General features: G+C 41.4%; 1 protein-coding gene across 3 annotated transcripts in view; it reads right to left on the bottom strand.

Moving 5' to 3' along the window:
- The window catches only part of LOC130915929 (cytosolic carboxypeptidase 4), a 105,342-nt gene that overhangs the window by 67,757 nt on the left and 15,148 nt on the right, over positions 1-22,437 (bottom strand). For all 3 annotated transcript variants that reach the window (XM_057836179.1, XM_057836182.1, XM_057836181.1), the window contains exons 4-9: positions 20,586-20,679; positions 17,456-17,493; positions 14,507-14,715; positions 9,824-9,986; positions 5,622-5,713; positions 4,325-4,441 (exon numbers count right to left, since the gene is read on the bottom strand). In XM_057836179.1, the coding sequence (XP_057692162.1) occupies positions 4,325-4,441; positions 5,622-5,713; positions 9,824-9,986; positions 14,507-14,715; positions 17,456-17,493; positions 20,586-20,679 (713 nt within the window). The remainder of the gene's footprint in view (positions 1-4,324; positions 4,442-5,621; positions 5,714-9,823; positions 9,987-14,506; positions 14,716-17,455; positions 17,494-20,585; positions 20,680-22,437) is intronic.

Raw genomic sequence — 22,437 nt, forward strand, 5'->3', positions numbered from 1 at the left:
CCCGTACTGTCTAATCATTTTTCTAATTACCTTTCAGTTTGTGCTTCAAGATAATCCGTCACTAGTGACTAGAACTCAGATGAAAAGGACATTATGTGATCTCTCTGTTTCAGAATATAAACAGATAATCCAGCCAATATTTGCCTCCATGTCATCTGATTATAATGGAACAATGTCCGGCCCTGCTGTTAATGACGAGTTTGTTGATAGTGTTATGTTTACTCTTCGTACTACGCTCGATGTTGTCGCTCCCCCCAAATTAAAGTTTGTCAACCCGAGACGAGCCTCTCCCTGGTATAATGCTGAAACACGCTCTCTTAAACAACCGGCACGTAAATTAGAAAAACTTTGGCGCTGTTCCAACACAGAGCACACTCTCTCTGCCTGGAAACACAGTTTAGTGACCTATAAACAGGCCTTGCATATGGCTAAAACCAGATATTACTCATCCTTAATAGATGAAAACAAAAACAATCCTAGGTTTCTGTTCAGCACTGTAGCAAGGCTGACAAACAGTCACAGCTCAATAGAACCTTTTATCCCAACCACCCTTAGCTGTGATGACTTCCTAAAAAATTTTAACAATAAAATCGCAACTATTAGGAATAAAATAAATGAATTACTTCCAACTATTAGGTCTGATAAAGTGCAGACTAAAAATTCAGAATCTCTTATAAACCCCTCTAAAATATTAAATAACTTTCCCACTGTAAACCAAATTGATCTCATTTCAATTATAATGTCCTCCAAACCATCAACATTCCTCCTAGACCCGATCCCGACCAAACTTTTTAAAGAGACCCTGCCTCTAACTATTGATATTATCTTAAATATAATAAGAACCTCATTAGTTACTGGCCACGTGCCGCAGTCCTTTAAATATGCAGTTATTAAACCGCTTTTGAAAAAACCCACTCTTGATCCTGATATTTTGGCCAATTATAGACCTATCTCTAATTTACCATTTCTCTCCAAAGTCCTTGAAAGAGTGGTAATTAAACAGCTCTGTCAGCACCTACAGGACAATAGTTTATTTGAACATTTCCAGTCTGCCTTTCGAGCTCATCATAGCACTGAAACTGCATTAGTCAAAGTAACTAATGACTTGTTACTAGCCGCCAACGTTGGATTAGTCTCAATCCTGGTTCTGTTGGACCTGAGGGCAGCCTTTGACACAATCGACCATAATATCTTATTGCAGAGATTAGAATGTGACATGGCATTAGAGGAGCAGCCCTCTGCTGGTTTAAATCATATTTATCTAATAGGTACCAGTTTGTCAATGTAAACCAGCAATCATCACCGTACTCTAGAGTTAGTTATGGTGTGCCGCATGGTTCGGTCCTCGGGCCCATCTTGTTTACGCTGTATATGCTTCCTCTAGGTAATATCATCAGAAAACATAGCATTAACTTTCATTGTCACGCTGACGACACACAACTGTATTTATCAATTAAACCTGAGCAGATCAGGCAAGTGGACAAACTAAGCACCTGCGTCCGAGATATAAATACCTGGATGAGCACTAACTATCTTCTACTTAATCCTGAAAAGACAGAAGTCCTTATAATAGGCCCGAAAAGTGTGAGAGACTCTTTAGCTGCCCAGATAGTCACTCTGGACAATGTAAGTGTAGCCTAGGAGTTTTATTCGACCCTGACTTATCGTTTAAAGCTCACATTAAACAAACCTGCAGAACGGCCTTCTCTCACCTGTGCAACATAGCCAAAATTAGAAATATTTTATCTAAAAGCGATGCAGAAAAATTAATTAACGCGTTCGTTACATCGAGATTGGATTACTGTAACTCCCTACATGCAGCTTGTCCTAAAAGTTCTCTAAAAGGTCTTCAGCTTGTCCAAAATGCAGCAGCAAGACTTTTAACAGGAACCAATAGAAGAGAGCACATCACCCCTGTGCTCCAGGCCCTTCACTGGCTTGCAGTCGAGTGTAGAATTAAATTTAAAATCCTCCTTCTTACATTTAAGACCATTAATGGGTTGGGGCCATCTTATCTCACCGATGCTCTTGTTCCATACCGCCCCAACAGAACACTCCGCTCTCAGAATGCAGGTCTACTGGTAGTTCCCAGGGTTTCTAAAAGTACTGTCGGAGCTAGAGCCTTTAGCCACCAAGCCCCTGTCTTATGGAATCAGCTTCCAGCTAATATTAAAGAAGCCGAGACAGTCTGCACATTTAAGATTAGATTAAAAACGTTCCTATTCAACAAAGCTTATGGTCAGGCTAGTTGAAGTCGGAGTAGACTCAAAGTTTAGTCTAAGCTGCACTGGAAGCTATAAAGCTGGGGGAAGTACAGCCACTGAGTTCTATCTCCTGTTTCTCACGCTACCTACCACTTATCTTACTTTATTTCTATTTTCCAATGTTAATATCTAGTAGTCTAGTCTCTTCATCACTAGTCACTCGGTGTCCCCTTTCCCCCCTCCCCTCTGGGGAGGGGCTATTTTTCAGCTGCAGACTCCTGACTGTCCGGACCCCAAGCTGGATGGATGTCCTCGTTACTACCCCCGTCTTATCTGGCTAGATGGACCGCTTCTTGTTCCTTTACTCCACTGCATCTTTACGAACTGTAACTTTGCCTGCTAATTCCCATTAGTGGTCCTGTTTCTGATTGTGTATCATATTGCCTCTGCAAAGCCCTTTGAGACAATGTTGTTGTGATCCAGGGCTATACAAATAAAATAAAATTGAATTGAATTGAAATACACTTTTTTTTTTGTTTGTTGCTTTTAACCAAGAATCAAGACAATTTTACGTCCATATCTATAAATAATTCAGGCATCTAAGCATTTATGCACATGCGTTTTCACCGGAAAAGCTCTGTTAACATAAGGCGGCCGCTAGCTACATTTACTAACAGACTGGCATTATACTTCGACATATTTACGTAAAATAAATGCTCACTGCATGTTTTTTTTTTTTTTTTTTTGCTTTTAACCAAGAATCGAGACTGTTTTATGTCCATATCTATAAAGAGTTCAGGGATTTATGCATTTACTCACAAGAATTTTCAACGAAAAAAGCTCTTTGTCTGTGATTCCACTCGGTCACTCACGACAATGCATGCACCCTATTTATCGGCCCCGCGCCCCGTCAATACATTATGAATAAATGAAACAAACTACAACAAACAACTACTAATATTCAAAATGGCTTATAATATCACTCACTGCTGCATTTTATGATTAGCATGTACAAACACCGAGTGACTGTCTTGTCATCTGATTGCCTGTCTTTATTTGTCGCCCCTTTGTGGTGCTTAAGTGGAAATAGTTTGTATGGCTCGTTCTACAGACGCTATCACATGACTACTCGAGTTCATAGCAACACGAAGTGCTAAAAGACAAGCTAACTTAGGCAGCCATTGCTTGTTATTTCATCTCACTATTTCCGCCTTGATAAAGCATCGCTTATAAATTATATTCTTCTATTGTTTCATACACATTAGCAGTGTGTAGTACATAGTGTTTTGTATTTTTTCTTTCTTTACATTTATAGTGAAACGTAGTTACATTATCGCATTGTTCACGTATTATCTTTCGCATGATGAATAATTTTTTTGTAATAGGAAGCTAAAAAAGCTTCAAAAACGTTTTGTAAAATGAATTCTTTATGTACTGAATCTTTCATACCTCGAGGTACCACCTTATACATGATGAAGGGTTCCCAAATTAGTGCATTCTGCTATAATTGTATTTTGAGTTAAATGGTTTTAATGATTTATTATTTTTGCTCAGAAAAAATATATGATTTGCAACCCGTGATTAAAATTATAAAAAAGTTTTTCTTAACATTAATCCATTACATCCTATTGGGTTAGACCTACTGTAGGTCCTGTTAGGCAATTTTCTTTTGTTTTCCTGACATTGGTATTCCTATACACGCTGCCACAACGGATTTGGAAATTTTAAAAAAACTGAATGTCTACCGTTTCCATTCTCCAGGTTTTCACTGACAACAAAGGATTTTGTTCAGGTATTAAGATACACTACCGTTCAAAAGTTTGGGATCGCTTTGACCCAAACTTTTGAACCATAGTGTATCATATAGGATTTTTCATTATGTACAATCCGGTTCAAAAATTTGGGGTCAAAGCGACCTCAAACTTTTGAACGGTAGTGTAGTTATTTCAAATGGTCGGAAACCCTGAATGCATTGTCATTATTTCAAAGCTTAAAATCTTTACGTTTTTAAATAATTGTCACTCGAACCTAATGTGTCATAAAACCTATCATTATACAACTAATTCAAGACCCACAGTAACTGTATAGATTTCCAGATGTCACACTGTTATAAACGGTACCAGGAAATCATGTGCGAGTTCAGGACAGAGGCGGCTGTACTGTAATAGTAGCTCTTTGGGTCTGTCAGGAGCAGGACGAAGACAAAGTTTGTTCAGGTCAGTCTCCAAGTCATCATCCTGCAACAAGAACATTTTTTATTAAATAGGCATATTCCTTGATATTATCTTAGCTTGGATGTCACACTCAGAAATAGCTGCAGATTTGTCATTCGTTTTGTCTTTCTGTCAACATGGCTGAGCTAGCGCAGCACTAGAATGCTAGAAATGATCATTAATTCTGGTCGTGATTTCTCAACCAGACAATGGTGGAATGTAATCAAGTAAAAGTACTTCGTTACTGTACTTAAGTGGTAGTTTTTACTTTTATTTCCCTACATTTTATAGAACGTATCTGTACTATTTACTCCACTACTTTTCAAATTGTCGCCTGCGTTACACATTATTTATTCATTTATTTATTTATCAATTATTGTATTTATTTTGACATTGTGAATTGATAGTTTTGTTTTCATCATTAATGCCTCCGCCGCAAGTGACCAAGATGGGTGCTGCACACTCTTGTACAGTAGGCTGGGGTATGCACCTGCCATTAAGCTATGTTTTGGAGTTTTTTTTAACTTGTTAAGCTTTTGTCAATTTTATTGCTTGTTTTTTTTCCATTCTACACAGTTTAAAATAAAATTCAGCTGCAAATGAAGTTTCTGGTTCTTTGTTCGAATATTGGCTCAAATCTCTCTCTCTCTCTCTCTCTCTCTCTCTCTCTCTCTCTCTCTCTCTCTCTCTCTCTCTCTATATATATATATATATATATCATATATCATTTACAGTGTGTCACAAAAGTGAGTACACCCCTAGCATTTCTGCAGATATTTAAGTATATCTTTTCATGGGACAACAATGACAAAATGACACTTTGACACAAACGAGAAGAGCAATCATCCAATCAGCAGCCATATTTTTGAAGGTTTGTCCCATGCAACAGGTCTCGATTGGATCTTTCCCAGATTGATATGTGTAAAACATTCATAGCAGATATGTGGAACAATCAGTCTCGCGTGCCAGGTTAAGTGAGACAAGGCTAGTGAAAAGAAGCACTCGCGATTTTTTTTTGTTTTCTGCCAAAGTCCAAATAAACAAGTTGGTCAAGTCAACTTTCTAACCTATGTCTGTGTGTTCAATAACAAAGTGTGAAAATAATCATTCTTTAGAGACTGTTATTCTAAGTAAGGTGTTATTTAGTTATTTTTTTAAATAATAGAATTGAAAACAGTCAATTATAGTAAATCCCCAAACGTACATTGTCTTTACTCTGAGTCTCTTGGTAAGCTTCCTCCAACTTATCATCATCATCATCATCATCATCATCAACAATCTCACCACTCCGCTCATCTAGAAAAAAAAAACAATCAAAAGAAAATGTTGAATGATATGCCGAACTGCATTACAAACCTATGATGCCAATAGTGCATTAAATCAAGCCTGTGCAAAGAAAGTTTTTGTGAAAATTTCCACACGTCTTGCCCATATAACAACGACTTTTTTCTATTCACGAGCTTAAATATCTTGAGAATAATAGTAATTTTCTTTATCTGTACTACAGGACTATTTACAAAACAATTTATGATTAAAAACATTCATTTGAATCCAAAAGAGGCTGTTCTGCAAAGGTTTCCATTAAACAATAAATACCGCAACCTTTGATTAATTCATTTAAATGTCATCATAAATAAGGTCCCAATGTAAGCCCCACCCATTTCTGGTAAAACCAACCCAACTTACAGGTTTAGGCCATTCCCCTCCCCCTCCGAGTGCAGACAAGGATACATATATTTTAGACAGTTGAACCGATACAGACACAGATAATGTTGTACTCGCTCATCCCTATACACTGCTGGCCAAAAGTATTGGCAACCCTGCAGTTCTGTCAGATAATGCTCTATTTCTCCCAGAAAGTGATTGCAATTTCAAATGCTTTGGTAGTAATATCTTCATTCATTTTGCTTGCAATGAAAAAACACGAAAGTGAATGGAAAAAAAAAATTAAATTATTATCATTTTACACAAAACTTCAATAATGGACCGGACAAAAGTATTGCCACCCTTTGAAAAATCATGTGATGCTTCTCTAATTTGTGTAATTAAAAGCACCTGTTACTTACCTGTGGCACATACCAGGTGGTGGCAATAACTAAATCACACTTGCAGCCAGTTAAAATGGATTGACGAGAAAGCCAAAAACGTTTTGGAAGAATGTTCTCTGGTCAGATGAGACAAAAGTAGAGCTTTTCGGGAAAAGGCATCAACACAGAGTTTACAGCAAAATAAACGAGGCCTTCAAAGAAAAGAACACGGTCCCCAAAGTCAAACATGGCAGAGGTTCCCTGATGTTTTGGGGTTGCTTTGCTACCTCTTGCACTGGACTGCTTGACCATGTGCATTGCATTATGAAGTCTGAAGACTACCACCAAATTTTGCAGCATAATGTAAGGCCCAGTGTGAGAAAGCTGGGTCTAGCTCAGAGGTCTTCCAGCAGGACAATGACCCAAAACACACTTCAAAAAGCACTAAAAAATGGTTTGAGAAAAAGCACTGGAGGCTTCTAAAGTGGCCAGCAATGAGTCCAGACCTGAATCCCATGCAACACCTGTGGAGAGATCTGAAAATGGCAGTTTGGAGGTGAAGGGAATAGGTACTGTTATCGCACACCATATAATTGTTTGTATTAGTCTAACACATTCATCTAACTATAGTTTAGCCAGACTTCACGCCATGCCCTTGGACGCAGTAAAGTGAATCACCTTATCGGGGCTCATGAGGGGGAAATTGGAAAAATGGTACCGTTTCTCGTAGGCACCATTTAACTGTTTGCATTACTCTAACACACGTAATACAATCAATCAGGGAATAGTATCATTTCTCATATGGACTGTAGGATTGTTTGTACTACTCTAAAACACCTAAGTAAATAGCACACCATAGTTTAATGAAAAGAAGCAGAATAGATACACAACGCCATCTTACCACAGAAGCCCAACGTGTGTGTCACGAGTAAGATTGACGCACTAACTGTCGCAATCAGTACTCCTGGCCACTGCAAGGACAAAAACCAGGGTGCTCTGTCTTAAAACAAGTAGCGTCTCCCGGATAACAAGTTGATAGCGGGCGCTTGGGACGTCAAGACCAGCGTCGGTCACTGTGGCAACCACGTCCCATCCACGGACGAACCTAACCACCCAAAACCGGACACAGAGGGATGGTCCCGAAACAACACTCAGCCACACCTTCGGCCTGACCCACACCGCCTAGCCTTTTAAAAAACACAGGACACTGAGATAACAAGTGATTCGCGGCTCGGAAACTTTTCTATGTAGCCTTGTTTTGGATTTAGCATTGTTCCCCCGTCGTCTGTTTTTGCCTTGTTTTTGACCATTGTCGACAAATAAATTGTCAACCTGTTTTCGGTGAGCCTTCTTCAAACTTTTGGAACATGGAGTCAGTACAAAGGGTTAACACAAGAGGTGAACACGCGGAATATCCGCCTTCCCTGTTAGTGCACGGAAGCGGTAAGCAGCGGAGCACCATTTCTGTTCGGCTGTTGCCATTTCCGTGCGGCTTGGCCGGGGGGCGAATTCCAACAGAGAACACACCCTTCAAATCTCGGAGACCTGGAGCAGTTGGCCAAAGAAGAATGGTCTAAAATCCCAGCAGAGCATTGTAAGAAACTCACTGATGGATACCGGAAGCGGTTGTTCGCAGTTATTTTGTCCAAAGGTTGTGCTACCAAGTATTAGGCTGAGGGTGCCAATACTTTTGTCCGGCCCATTTTTGGTGTTTTTTTGTAAAATTACATGATTTAAATTTTTTTTTCATTCTCTTTTGTTTTTTTCTTTGCAAGCAAAATAAATGAAGATATTACTACCAAAGCATTTGTAGTTGAAATTATTTTCTGGGAGAAATTGAGCATTATCTGACAGAATTGCAGGAGTGCCAATACTTTTGGCAAGCAGTGCATTGTCTTGTTTTTTTTTAATCATGTCCACAAAATTCTTCCATGATCAGAATAACAGTCACCATATTTAATTGGTTTTACAATACAGGTAGTCCCCGGTTTACGACATACCCAACTTACGTGATTTAGATTTTAGACTTTATGACGCCCGAGTCTCGTTTTTTTTTTGTTTGTTTGTTTTATTTTAATAATGTTGACTTTTGTTTTGTAATGCGTGCTTTCATCTTGGTGCTACAAGCATAGAGTAGGTAGTACTAATGACACGCGAGTATGGCCTGATTTATGCATCTGCGCTCCGTTGACGGCCTACCTTACGTCGTTATTGAGCATTCGAAGCTCTGCGTCACGGCAGGAACGCATTGCTCTGAAAATCCCCACCAAACCACTAGAGGTGTGTGGCTTTGTCTTTGTATGGTTTTGGAGAACTTTTGTCAAATTCCTTTAGTTTTCCTCCGGCCATAGACAGCAATGGCAACGGAGATGGAATGCGTGTATTTTGAGCAGCAGCTAATTAAAATTCGACAACAAATGTTGTTAATATAAATGTTGAGGCGTTAGCGACACAGAAGACGCTTGTGGAAGTGTTTGAAGATTTGAAAATTGCAGTGTTGTTGGCTGAACCGAAACAACGTTCTGAGCAGACCAATCACAGTCCATTGATCTTCACGTCACAGCGCGTTGACCTGACGCGTAGTCAGGATTTTTTGGAATAGCACGTCAGGCTACGGCGTAAGGTTGTATGTCGGGTCTACGTTAACGGCCCTAAACCCTAACCCTAAACCCGCAACGCAGAAGTATAAATTGGTCTTAGGAGTGCATGTTCACACAAAGAAGAAGAACGTATTGGCGCACAAGTAGAAGAACGCACAGGCACACGCACACACAGGGAAGAGCGCATTTGTTCCGACAAAGAAGTCGCGCAGTCGTGTAAGGGCGAGAGGGGAAAGCCTGCAAGCCTGGGTGCACATTTGTTGCTTGGGAAGCATCCAACTTTTGTACTGGTTATTGTGCGTTTTGAATTCAATTACATTGTGCAAGTTTATGTGATTGTTTTTGATGATGTGCGGACGCTAACTGATACATCATTTGTGTGGATTGTTATTGCTGTATCAGGAGCTAGAAGTTATAAATGCACATTTGAATTCGTGTTATCGAAGACGAAACTGTTTTCAATTCATTTTTATTTTAGTTTCATTCTGCAAGTGTTGATGTCATGAGCAGCTGAATAAAGTCAGCAAACCCAACCGACGTCTGTCATCGTCATTTTGGAGCTTAGCTCGCTGTCTAGCTAGGACTTAGCTCCAACGGCTTGGCGAGGACTGTACAGTGATGTATAATACATGTTTTTGGATAATTATTTGAGATTTGAGGGGTATGTAGGGGTACTTAAATGGTTAATTCCGGTTTACACAGGAATTCGGGTTGTGTCGCCAGCAGAGGAACGGAACTCTTTTGTAACCCGGGGACTATCTGTACTTGTCATGCTTTACCTGAAGTTGCAACCATAAAAACATCATGTTGTCTTCCTGGCAAGGGGAAGCAGTAAGCGGATAGATCTGATTTCAGTGGTAGAGGGGTTCTAGGCAGGCAACATCTCATCAGCTGAATGGATGACTCTACCAATGACTCCAAACATTTATTCAACAAACTTATCTGCAAAAATACAGTACAAACACTCAAAAAACAAACAGTATGGAGAGGCCAACATTAAATTTCATTTTAAATTTAGGCAGTTTACTAGGTTTCTGTTAAAGTCATATCACCATTAGCCCCTTTTACACTGGAAACAGTGTTAAAATGGTTTTTTTTTGTGTACATATTTATGTGATGTGTGACTAATACTCATACTGTATGCAACAGTACAATGGTTTCTCTGTGTCCAACAAATTCATATCAGTTGAACTTTAAACTGTACAATTCAACCAAACTTCTTGGAAAGGATTTTTTTTTTTATTGCACTTTTTCACATTTGGGCAGCGTAGCTTAGATGGTTGTCTGCAACCCAAAGTCTTACTTACATAGCACATTGAAATATTTTGATTTAAAATTTTTTAATCTAATATTTTTGATTGTTCATAGCAGGGATGTCCCAATCACATATTTTTTTTACCTGAATCCTGAATACTGGGTCACTTGATTTTAAAGATTTGTCGATACAGAGTCCCAATCTAATACCTCGGCAAAATACTAGGGAAACAAAAATGCATACAAATGCGAAATATTTCCATACTGCAGATTTTAGCACTCTTGCACAATGCTATCTTCAGGAGCTTCCCACGACAGCTACCAGAACGTTTGCCTTCTGTTTACATCCACTTCCGCTGTTTCCAACTGTGTTGCCATGTTCCATCCATCTTCAACCGCTTATCCGAAGTCGGGTCGGGGGGGCAGCACTTTCAGCAGGGAGCCCCAAACTTCCCTGTCCCTGGCCACTTTAACTAGCTCTGACTGGGGGATCCCGAGGCGCTCCCAAGCCAGTGTCGAGATATAATCCTTCCACCTGGTCTTGGACCTGCCTCAAGGTCTCCTCCTAGCTGAACATGTCAGGAACACCTCCCAAAAGAGGCGCCCTGGTGGCATCCGCACCAGATGCCCGAACCACCTCAACTGACTCCTTTCTACGTGAAGGAACAGCGATTCATCTCTGAACCTCTAGAGAGTAGCAGTGTTTCTCACACCGCCTCTAAGGGAGACACCAGCTATCCGTCTGAGAGAACCCATTTCAGCCTCTTGTACCCGCAATCTTGTTCTTTCGGTCATGACCCATCACTTATGACCATAGGTGAGGGTAGGAACGAAGATTGAATAGTAGATAGAGAGCTTTGCCTTTCGGTTCAGATTTAGAGGTGCTGATCCTCATCCCCGCCGCGTCACACTTGGCTGCAAACCGGTCCAGTGAGTGCTGCAAGTCACAGGCTGATGATGCAAACAGGACCACATCATTTGTAAAAAGCAGTGATGCAATCCTCAGTCCACCAAACTGTAAACCTTCTCCGCCACGACTAAGCCTCGGTACCTGTCCATGAAAATCACGAACAGAATTGGTGACAAAGCGCAACCCTGGTGAAGGACAACACCCACTTGGAACAAGTCTGATTTACTGCCGAGGACAAGGACACAACTCTCACTTTTGGGTGTATAGGGATTGGATACCCCTAACGAGTGGCCCCCTCATCCCATACTCCTGCAGTACCTCCCACAGTATATACCTGGGGACTCGGCCATATGCCTTTTCCACAATGCACATGTAGACTGGATGAGCAGGATTCTAGCAAGAGTAAAGAGCTGGTCCGTTGTTCGTCCTCAATCCGAGGCTTGACAACTGGCTGGACCCTCCTTTCCAGTACCTTGGAGTAGACTTTCCCAGGAGGGCTGAGGAGTGTTATACCCCTGTAATTGGCACAAACCTTCTGGTCTCCCTTTTCAAAAAGAGAAACCACCTCCCCAGTCTGCCACACTTTCAGTAGTGTCCCGAACTTCCACGCAATGTTAAAGGGGCGTGTCTATTGTGATATTACGCAGTATAAAACATACATATTTTTGCTTCTTTTGGCAATGTACTTGTACATCTGGAATACTTTGTTTCTTTGCAACCGTTAAAATTTAAAAATAAAAATACATCTTTTTCATCCGATTCCGATCCTCTATAAATTTTGTGATTCGACTTCCTATTACGTAACCAGATTGATGACATCCTTAATTCATAGATAGCATCTCAATAATTAACAATGGTGTGGAAAAAGCTAAATATTGGAAAGTTAATGTGGAAATCAAGGTCCCACAGTGTTGATGAATGGGTAGGAATAAATTCGATTGGTTAAAATCTGATTTGAATTTTCTAAGGTCAGTGATGATTTAGGGTGTCCTGTCATCTACAGATGTTGGCGCACTGTGTTTTTAACATTTGAATTTAATGCAGACATCAAACAAGAAATTCAAGTGCACTTTTACTGACAAGCTCTATGGTGATGGTGATGCTTATGTTTTTTTTTTAGCAGGAATTGGCACCTTCTAACACTACAAAAAGTGAAAGATTTATAGGTTTTCATATTTTAATGAGGACAGCATGCAAACAAGGACAGAAGGGGGGACACTAAGTAAGTGAACCCTCTGCCTAAGGAGACTTAAAAAGCAATTGAAACCAATTCTTACCAAACAATTTAAGTCAGGTGTGTGCCCAATCCCTGATGAGTGGTTTAAAGCTGCCATGCCCATTATAAAACACACACCTGGTAAGAATTGTCTTGATGAGAAGCATTTTCTGATGTGCATCATGGCTTGGTCAAAAGAGCTCTCTGAAGACCTGCGATCAAGGATTGTTGATTTGTCTCAAGCTGGGAAAGGATACAAAACCATCTCTAAAAGTCTGGATGTTCATCATTCGACAGTCAGAGAAGTTGTCTGCAAATGGAGAGAGTTTGGCACTGTTGCTTCTCCTCCAAGGAGTGGCCGTCCACCAAAGATGATGCCAAGAGTTCAGTGCAGTGCAGTGCTTTAGCATGTCTGCTAAAGACTTACAGAAATCAGTGACACAGTCGAATATCTTTGTGCACACATCAACTATATGTAAAACAATTGCCAAAATGGTGTTCATGGGAGGACTCCATGGAGGAAGCCACTGCCCTCTAAAAAAACCCCATTGTTGCTCATTTAATGTTTGCACAAAGGCACTTGGACAGTTTTGGCAAAAATGTTTGTGGACTGATGAAACCAAAGTTGAATTGTTTGGGAGTAACTTACAACGTCATGTGTGGAGGAAAAATGGAACAGCTCACCAACATCTACACCTCATCCCCACCATGAAGCATGGTGGAGGGAGCATCATGATTTGGGGCTGTTTGCTACCTCAGGGCCTGGACAACTTGCAAACATTAATGGAAGAATGAATTCAAAACTTAATCAGGATGTTTTGCAGGAAAACCTGAGGCCGCCTGCTAAAAAAAGGTTGGATGCTGCAACAAGACAATGATCCAAAACACAGAAGTAAATCAACTTCAGAATGGTTCCAGAAGAAAAAAATGTACGTTCTGGAGTGGCCAAGTCAAAGTCCATATTTTAACCCCATTGAGATGCTGTGGCATGACCTAAAGACAGTGATTCATGCCAGGCATCCCAGGAATCTGACTGAACTACAGCAGTTTTGTGAAGAAGAATGGGCCAATATTAGTCCCGATCGATGTGCCGAACTGATCTGCAGCTACAGGAAGCGTCTGGTTGAAGTTATTGCTGCCAAAGGAGGAGCCACAAAATATTAAATGTGAAGGTTCACTTACTTATTTTTCGCCCTTATGTCACTGTTTGCATACTATACTCATTAAAATATGAAAACCTATAAATGTTTGGGTGGTTTTAGTTAAAGCAGACAGTTTTTTTCATCTGTGTGATTTTGAAAAAGACCAAATCACATCTGATGGTGTTTTTATGCATAAATGTGAGAAATTCCAAAAGGTTCAGATCCTTTTCATACCACTGTATGTTTGTATTTCCAACCTTTATGAAAGGACATCCCGTAGAATCCAGTCGAATCAGTTTATTGTCCCTATCTTTGAGTTCATTGTAGGGTTGTGTAATTCTGTCTTGGTAAGAGCCTATGTCTCAAGACGATTCATTGTGTGAAAAATGATATCTTAATTAAGATGCTATGAAATGCTACAAGTGACGTTAGAACGAAAGAAGCCCATTTTATTGACACAAATATATAAAAAATGGATAGAAAAGTCTTAATAATGAAAGTAGATCATATTTAGTCTTACTTTCTGAGGTGCCTTGGCCCTGCCTACAAAAAAAAAAAAATCTCCAAACAGAAGATGTCACACCTACACTGCTAGTATGATGCCGTGTGACCATTCTGTCATTCTGTCAACATGTACTAGCTAGCGCATCACTGGAAAGCTAGCCATGATCATGAATTTTGGTAGTGATGTCACACCCAGGATTACTGAAAAAAATGTGGGCGTTCCCTGATGCATTGATTTGGATGGAATCATCATGAATTGGTAAAAGACAGTCAGATATTAGTGCCAGTTTTGTTTTCTGCATTTAAAACTACACTATTGCAGTTATTTTCATTTTTTTACATGGTCACCATTTCATAGGACCTTTGAGGCAATGAGTAAAATTTAACATGTCTGTTGTAGTTTTAGTAGTAGTAGCAGCAGCAGCAAAAACAATACCTGAGTTGTATGATAAAGAAGTTGGATGCCTCCTTGTGACACAAAAGTGTCTCTGCCAACAGCACTACGTGTAATTTTATAAAAGCAATGAAGCAGTGCCAGGAGGACGTCAATGGCAGAATGTTTAGTGTCCTTGCTGTGCCATTCCTCATACAGCAGTAAGAGGCCAGACACATAACCCTTGGACACTGCTGAGGAGATGTTATCTTCTGTTGAGGACAGAAACGGAGAAATACGACATTGTAAATATTATTGTTTTCCAGCAATACACTTGTTTGAAACTTACAAATGAATGTTGTTAGTCCTACTGGAAATCTCGTCTTGTCAGGTAAATTACTCAACATTACACAAACTTTTTTCTTTTCCTTTTAAGCCTGTCTTGTTCAGCTGCTTAGAAATGGAGAATAGGAATCTGTGTCCTTATTGTCTGAACAGTTTTAATGTATCAAATGAGAGTTGAATATACTCCCATTGCAGTGGGGCCACGCCAGCAGGAGCCTGCCTCAAATTTTATGCACTCTTCACTTTGCACTGTGAATATCTTTCACCCTGGCACCGATACACCCATTCATGCCTCTGGGGAGAGTCGGGCCAGGGCCTACAGTCCTGTGCCGGCTCCCCCTTGATTTTAATGCATCACACATCAAGGTTGTGGGATGGATGGGGGTAGGGGAAGGGGTGATATCACGGTTACCTCCTCATGGCAGGCCCCGCCATTCCCGCACCTCTTGTAAAGCATCACACACATCATACTCCAAGAGGGAGCTCTAGCAAGGGGCAGTGGGAAGGGCGATTGGGTAGAATTTTCATGCAGCACTCCCACTGCCCCAAGCCGAGCTCTCCTAATTTTAATGCATACAACCCTCCCCACACAATCCCATCACAGTGCAGGGTAATGGCTGCCAGTCGGGGACCTGGCAGCCACAGTAACAAGGTGGTAGATGAGTCCCACATTTTTTCACTATGGCATGGCTCCCGGGGCGTGGCCTCCTCTCTGCCTGAACTGCAGGCCGCGGGAGTGGGGGGAGGTCGGGGCTCCGATCTCGCATCACCCCTCGGTGGCTCCTCGGCGTTCTCCTGCTTCTGTCTTCCCCTCTCTTCTCTGCCTGGGTATCCGAGCTACACTCCGGCACGGGTCGCTGGCTGGATGCCGGTAGGTCAGCTGGATGTCGCGTGCGCCGGCGGGGGGCCCGGACCCGGGCTTGGTGGGCCGTTGGGGGTCGCGATATGCCGTACCGGTTGGGGTGCTGCGGGTGTGGCCCGTGGGCAGAGTGGGCGGGCGGGGGTGATGGTAGGCGTGGGGGTTGGTGGTGATTCCCCTCATCCCATCCCATCCCTGAAGGCCTGTTGATGGGGGCGAGGGTGGCCCGTGGGACCACCCTGGATCCTAGGGGGATGACGATAGCCCCTTTGCTGGGCTGCGGGAGGAGGTATAGGCTGCGCTGACCCCCCAGACTGGCTTGGGAATGACCCTGGGGTGGCACCCACGCGGCATCTCCACTCATCTCTGGAACTATCACATGTTAGATGCGACTCCCGAATGACTTGGTGAAATTAGACACACTCAAGTAGAAAACCTCTTTGTCAGGAATAGCGATGAGATAGCATAGAATAGGATGCCAACTTACTCACGCTCGCAAGGGATTCACACAAAGACCACATGGCTGATTTAGGTACACTTCACCCCTTCCCAATCACTTGTCTCTCAGACCCCACTCCTCCCCCTCTTTCCTTGGTTATCAACTAGCTAATGATAGCACTCACATATCATAATTAGTTGAAGTAGGCGTTTAATGTATTTCTTGTTGCTGTTTGTGCTTTTTCTCTCTCTCCCTCTTTTCTTTTGTTCCCCCATACCCCTTCCTGTTTGCTGCTTTCTCATAATAAGCGAGGTACGTTGAATGATCACAATGGATGTATGTCATACTCCTATGTGATACATTAAAACTGTTCAAATCAGCGCGGCCCACTTCACCTCCCGCAGCTTCGTCAAAAGGGCCTTGGGACACGGGGCGGTCCCCTGAAAGGATGAGGGGACGGGCCACAACCCCCCACACAGAATAAGCATTTGAGGCCCTTGAATTATGCATGAACGGTTACAAAATCCTGTCTTGTCTTGTTGACAGTTTCGAGTCCACACGTGACAAGGACTGATACATCTATCGAAAGCTTATTCACTCATGGAAAAGCGCTATATAAGTATAACACCATATGCCATATGCCATATGCCATTGAATCATGGCAGATATTTTAAACTAGCCAATTACTGAATCATTTCCCTCAGAATCTACAGTATATGGTATGGTATTGTTATTAAATTGATGATTTGCGCCGCTTGTTAAAAACCACAGTGCAACCGATCATAAATTTAATCCCCCAACTGATCGGATTAAGAAAATTTTGTCCATTTAAACATAGCCACTGAGATAAATGAGCTAGATTTGACACAACCAGTTTTGAGCAGTAGGAGACACAGATATCTCATCAGTTTCTACCACTTCTCAAGTGTTGGTCAAATCTGGTTTTGCCCAATCCATCTCATTTGTCTCAGCAGTAAGACAATGAGGTCTCATCTGTTTCTCCTGCTACTCAAATGTGGTTTTCTCAAATCCATCGTATTTGTCTCAATGATGTCTTGTCTCTATTTTAACTCATCTCTTGATCCTAAGGTACCATTAGGAAAAGTAATTTAGAAACAAATGATCAACAAATGAACAAATGAGAAGCTCAAATTAGTCGCACACGTTTGCTATGGATGATTACATATAATCAAATAAAAAAGTTTGCATATCTTGCATTACTTATCAACACCATGCTGTGTAGACATCTTTGGTTTGATAAACCATAAAAAAAATAAAGTGCATAAGGTTGATTACTTTGCTCATGACCATATAGTACTGTGTAAGTCATACATTGTATTGTCAGCTGGAAAATGACAGTCAAACTTACTTGAGGAAAGCAGAGCAGCAAATGCATGAATGGATGCCCTGCAAAACAGAAAAAAAAACTGTCCAAATCTTGCTCCCTTACAGACAAACATCATTTTGAAATGATTTAATATTAAACTTAACTTGAAGATGTGGAAATGTAGTTGTAGCCCTTAATTCCTTGTTACTGTGGTGTAGATTATGTGTCCAAAATGTGTGGGTTCATATTGTGTAATAGATGAGAGCAGGTGCTGTGCATGCTGAGAAAACCCCATTCCTGATACCTTCAATGCATGCTGGTGGCTAGAGCTGCTAGTCTGGGCTTTTAGCCTAGTGGTTAGTGTGCTTTCATGCTCTCCGGCCCCCTGGTAGTGGGGGTTGGATTGCGTCGTCAGCACCATTGAGACTGGTTACAATTGCAAAACTCAACGCAGTGTGAACAGATGTCATACGCACCTGCCACCTGTTTACGGAAGAACCTATAGTCTCTTCAGGGGGTCTCTGCCATAGATATTGCATATATAAGGCTAGATATCTAAAGGCGGATTTGGCAGCGTAAATAACTGGTCACCATTTGGGGTGGGGGGAGCGTACGGGCACGCTTGCCAATGTGCATTTTCACAACTTTAAGGTATGGGCTGGGTATAGGAGTGCTGATGTAGCCGACAACAATGACAAACTATGCTCTCGTCAAAGCTAGTATAGCCCCTTTTTATGGCTGCTATAACCTTCTCTTCCTCCTGAAAATGAGAAATGTCATGCATTGGAAAGTTCAACACTTCCGTGCGTGGGATGAGAGCAGTACTATTACCACCTACTACCACAACGGGCCGCGGAACCCTTTCACACTAGGCTTCCGCTAATGTGAAAAGGTCTTTAGAACACCAGCGTTGCTTGTACAATACGAAGGGGAACAAGTATACGGTGCTCAAAACGCACCTTCTCAGGATCTTTGACTCGTCTTACATGTTCCCGACTTCAAAGACACCCAAGGTGCTCGTTATAATGGCCCAACTGATAACAATGGCGGCGCTTCCACCCTAGTTCCTTATAGTCATGATCCGCTCTGGCACCTGGCGCTTCCCAACACTGACATTTCCTCTCCCTCTCCGCTCATGTCTGCCACTTCATAAATTCCTGTTTTTTTGGGGTTGTCCTGTATTTGCAGCACGCATGCAACAATCATGCGCTCAGCACTATCTATGCACTAGCATCTATGTTGTTGTAGCTAGCTGTATCAATCTCTCTATTTTCAGAGGTGATATTATAAAATAATTGATGTTTTTTTAATTCATACAATGGAAAGAATATTTTATTTGGTGAATGATGATTTCTCGGCTTTGTCTCGTTGAATGGTTACTTTCATCTTCTTCCTCATTATATATTCTGTTCATTGCACTCAAAAATCCATTATTTATATAATGTTTATGGAATGGCCTCGATGCAAAATGGCCAACAAGTGTCAACATCCGTGCCCATTGGCTCCCAGTGTGCATCAGATGTCTAACCATAAATAGGCTATATGATATCCATGGTCTCTCTGTCGACACTATTTTTTGGCAACTGCAAGGATTAATGCTACAGTACCCAACATTTTAAAATCTGATAGCTTCTCATGCGGAACAAGATAGAAACGGTATTTTCTGCGGATTGACTACAAGTGTATCACACTTGGGTGTGGGTTCCTCCTGGTCCACGACAATGCCAGACCTTATGTGGCTAGAGCAGGGGTCGGGAGCCTATGTCTCGCGAGCCAGATATAGCTCTTTAGACAGCTGCATCTGGCTCGCAAACAAATCTTCAATTATTAAAAAAAAAAAAGTTCCATTATGTAATGGGAAGGGCGCTAGGACCACGGGGAAAACCTGGCGGGCGTAAGAGCCACAGGGGAAGCGTTAAAAAAAGCAACCAGGATTGTTGATTTGTATAAAGTTAAATGTTCATCAATCGACAGTCAGAGAAGTTGTCTACAAATGCAAAGATTTTGGCACTGTTGCTTCTCCCTCAAGGAGTGGCCGTCCACCAAAGATGACGCCAAGAGTTCAGCACGGACTACTCAGAGAGTAAAAAAAGAACCCTAAAGTGTTTGCTAAAGACTTAGAGAAATCACTGCTATCTGAAAAAAAAACATTGCTGCTCGTTTAATGTTCGCAGAAAGGCGTTTGGAAACTCCACAGAAGTTTAGTCAAAATATTTTGCAGACTGATGAAACCAAAGTTAAATGTTTTGGGAGTGACACACAACGTCATGTGTGGAGAAAAAATGGAACAGCTCACCAACATCAACACCTCATCCTCACCATAAAGCATGGTTTAGGGAGCATCATGATTTGGGGCTGTTTTGCTGCCTCAGGGCCTGGACAACTTGCAACCATTAATGGAAGAATGAATTCAAAAGTTTATCAGGATGTTTTGCAGGAAAACCTGAGGCCGTCTGTCAGACAGTTGAAGCTAAAAAGAGGATGGATGCAAGACAATGATCCAAAACAAAGAAGTACATCAACTCCAGAATGGTTTCAGAAGAACAAAATACACGTTCTGGAGTGGCCAAGTCAAAGTCCAGACATGAACCCCATTGAGATGCTGTGCCATGACCTAAAGACAGTGATTCATGCCAGACATCACTGGAATCTGACTGAACTACAGCCGTTTTGTAGAGAAGAATGGGCCAAGATTAGTCCTGATCGATGTGCCAGACTGATTTGCAGCTACATCAAGCGTCTGGTTGAAGTTATTGCTGCCAAAGCGGGGCCACAAAATATTAAAAGTGATGGTTCACTTACTTATATCCCCTTTATGTCATTGTTTGCATACTATCCTCATTAAAATATGAAAACCTATAAATGTTTGGGTGGTTTTAGTTAAGGCAGACACTGTTTTTTCATCTGTGTGATTTTGGCAAACATCAAATCTCATTTGATGGGGATTTTATGCAGAAATGTGAGAAATTCCAAAAGGTTCAGATACTTTTTCATACCACTGTACATATACAGTATATACATACACACATATATTAGAGTCGCACTGCCGAGTTCACTTCAGTTCAGAGGGCATCATTGTTGGTTACCGATCTCCATTGTTGGTTACTGATCTCATCGAATTAGTGTTTCAATTCAATACCGTGAATGCACAACTCATTAAATCAATACTTACTTAATCACTTGCAGATTCATTGTGGTATAATGAGGGATGAAATGGTAGATGATATCCTGTCCATTTAATGATCCGATAAGTTTTGCTGTGGAAACTGTAACAAAATATAGCACACAAACAAACAAAAGATACTGGTATCCATAACAAATGTACCGAAAACAAAATTCTTGCCCGAAAAAATGAAAGGCCGAATAATATTTTTAAAATTTCATTAAAAAAAAGAAAAATCTTTATTTTATGATTAAAGCCCTTTGCCCAGCCTTTTGTTTTTCTGTTTTATTTTGTTGTTGTTTTTACAATCAGGCGGAAATAAAATATGGTCCCTTCTCAAATGTACGCAAACATCTTCCAAAAGGTTCTACGACCCCCGAGGCTCGAGAAATTTAGTTTGAAAGGTATAGATTGAAACACCTTGGGAGGGTCCTTTCCCGGCATCAATGAGCCTTTTTGTGGCAAACTCTGATCACGTCCTATAGCAGAGGTGCCGGCGTCGTCGTAGCATTCTGTTTGGTTGGCTTCACGGTTGATGAAACCTTGATAAATGTGCTTTCTTGGACGTTTGGGACACTCAAAAAATTGGTCTCATGCCTTCAATTGCAAAGCTAAATGAGATCTTGATGTACGTTGTGTGGAACTGTAGTTTACAAACACAACAAAAAAACGATTCTGTTCTCGACGAAACTAGTAACGCTCTTTACAAGGTTATTACAATCCCTTGTGCTCCTTAAAATAAGATTCACTGATTTCTTGTGGAAGTGGAATCGATCGAGAGTCAGGCGAGTGGGACGAGTCCTTGCGGCGTCAAAGCCGAGCGAAGTCGCTCTTAGCCTGAGTTATACTCCCGCGTTGCGGTGACGGCGGCAGTGACTACGGCGTCATTTGACATTCGATAGTTCTGCGGTGAGGGAACGCGTTGCTCTGTAATTCACCGCCAAGCCACTAGGCGTTATGTTTGTACGGTTTTGGGGCATGCTTGTTGACTTCCGCTAGTCTAGTTTAAGGGAGAAAAAATAAACAATGCAAGATGGAACTCTTGAAAGTAAATATTCTGCTCATCAACATTGAATAAATATTGAACATACTAATGTTGAGGGGCAGGCGCCGCAGAAAACTGTTTCGAGGCGGTCTGGCCGACTTTTGATGCCACACAGAGAGTTTTAGACTCGGGTGGAGAGAGCTAGCTGTGGCGGCTAGCTTCAAACTGGCGTCGAGCACTGCGTTCAAGGTCTGCAAAGCCCTCCAGCCCAATTTGTTTGCTGTGTCCTACAACCAGCCAGTGGGAAGCCGTAGCAGATTTCTGGCATCTATGGAACTTTCCAAACTGCGTTGGGAGCCTTGATCTTAACGTTATCATAAAAATGCGCCGAGGCACTCTCAATCAGTGATGATGTATCGTGTGTGAACTGTCTGTTATTGAAAATTAAAGATCAAAACAACTCTTTTGACACCAAATCTGTGCTGTATTTTTCTTAATATACTTGAAGTGTGACACGTAAATAAGTCACAGACTCATAGCAAACATGTACACAATAAATGATGAAGTGCACCAAGCAAAAATCCGACATAAAGTGATAAAAAGTGGGTCACCGCTTCGTGTGGCCACTCGATTCCGAACACACACGTCTCGGTGGTTCTTCCACTTTTTTTTTTTTTTTTTTTTTAATCGCCGACCTTGCCATTTGGCAATCACAATAATGTCTTGACGAGACTTGCTCTTCGATGATACTCGCGTAGGCTTGGTCCATTTTTGCGTGTAGAAAATAATGTTTGATTTTTGACAATGGTGGCGATCTTGTGCTGAACCGGAAACAACAGTCTGAGCGGACCAATCACAGTCCGTTTCTGCCACGTC

Source organism: Corythoichthys intestinalis, chromosome 5 (assembly GCF_030265065.1).
Source record: "Corythoichthys intestinalis isolate RoL2023-P3 chromosome 5, ASM3026506v1, whole genome shotgun sequence".
NCBI lineage: Eukaryota > Metazoa > Chordata > Actinopteri > Syngnathiformes > Syngnathidae > Corythoichthys > Corythoichthys intestinalis.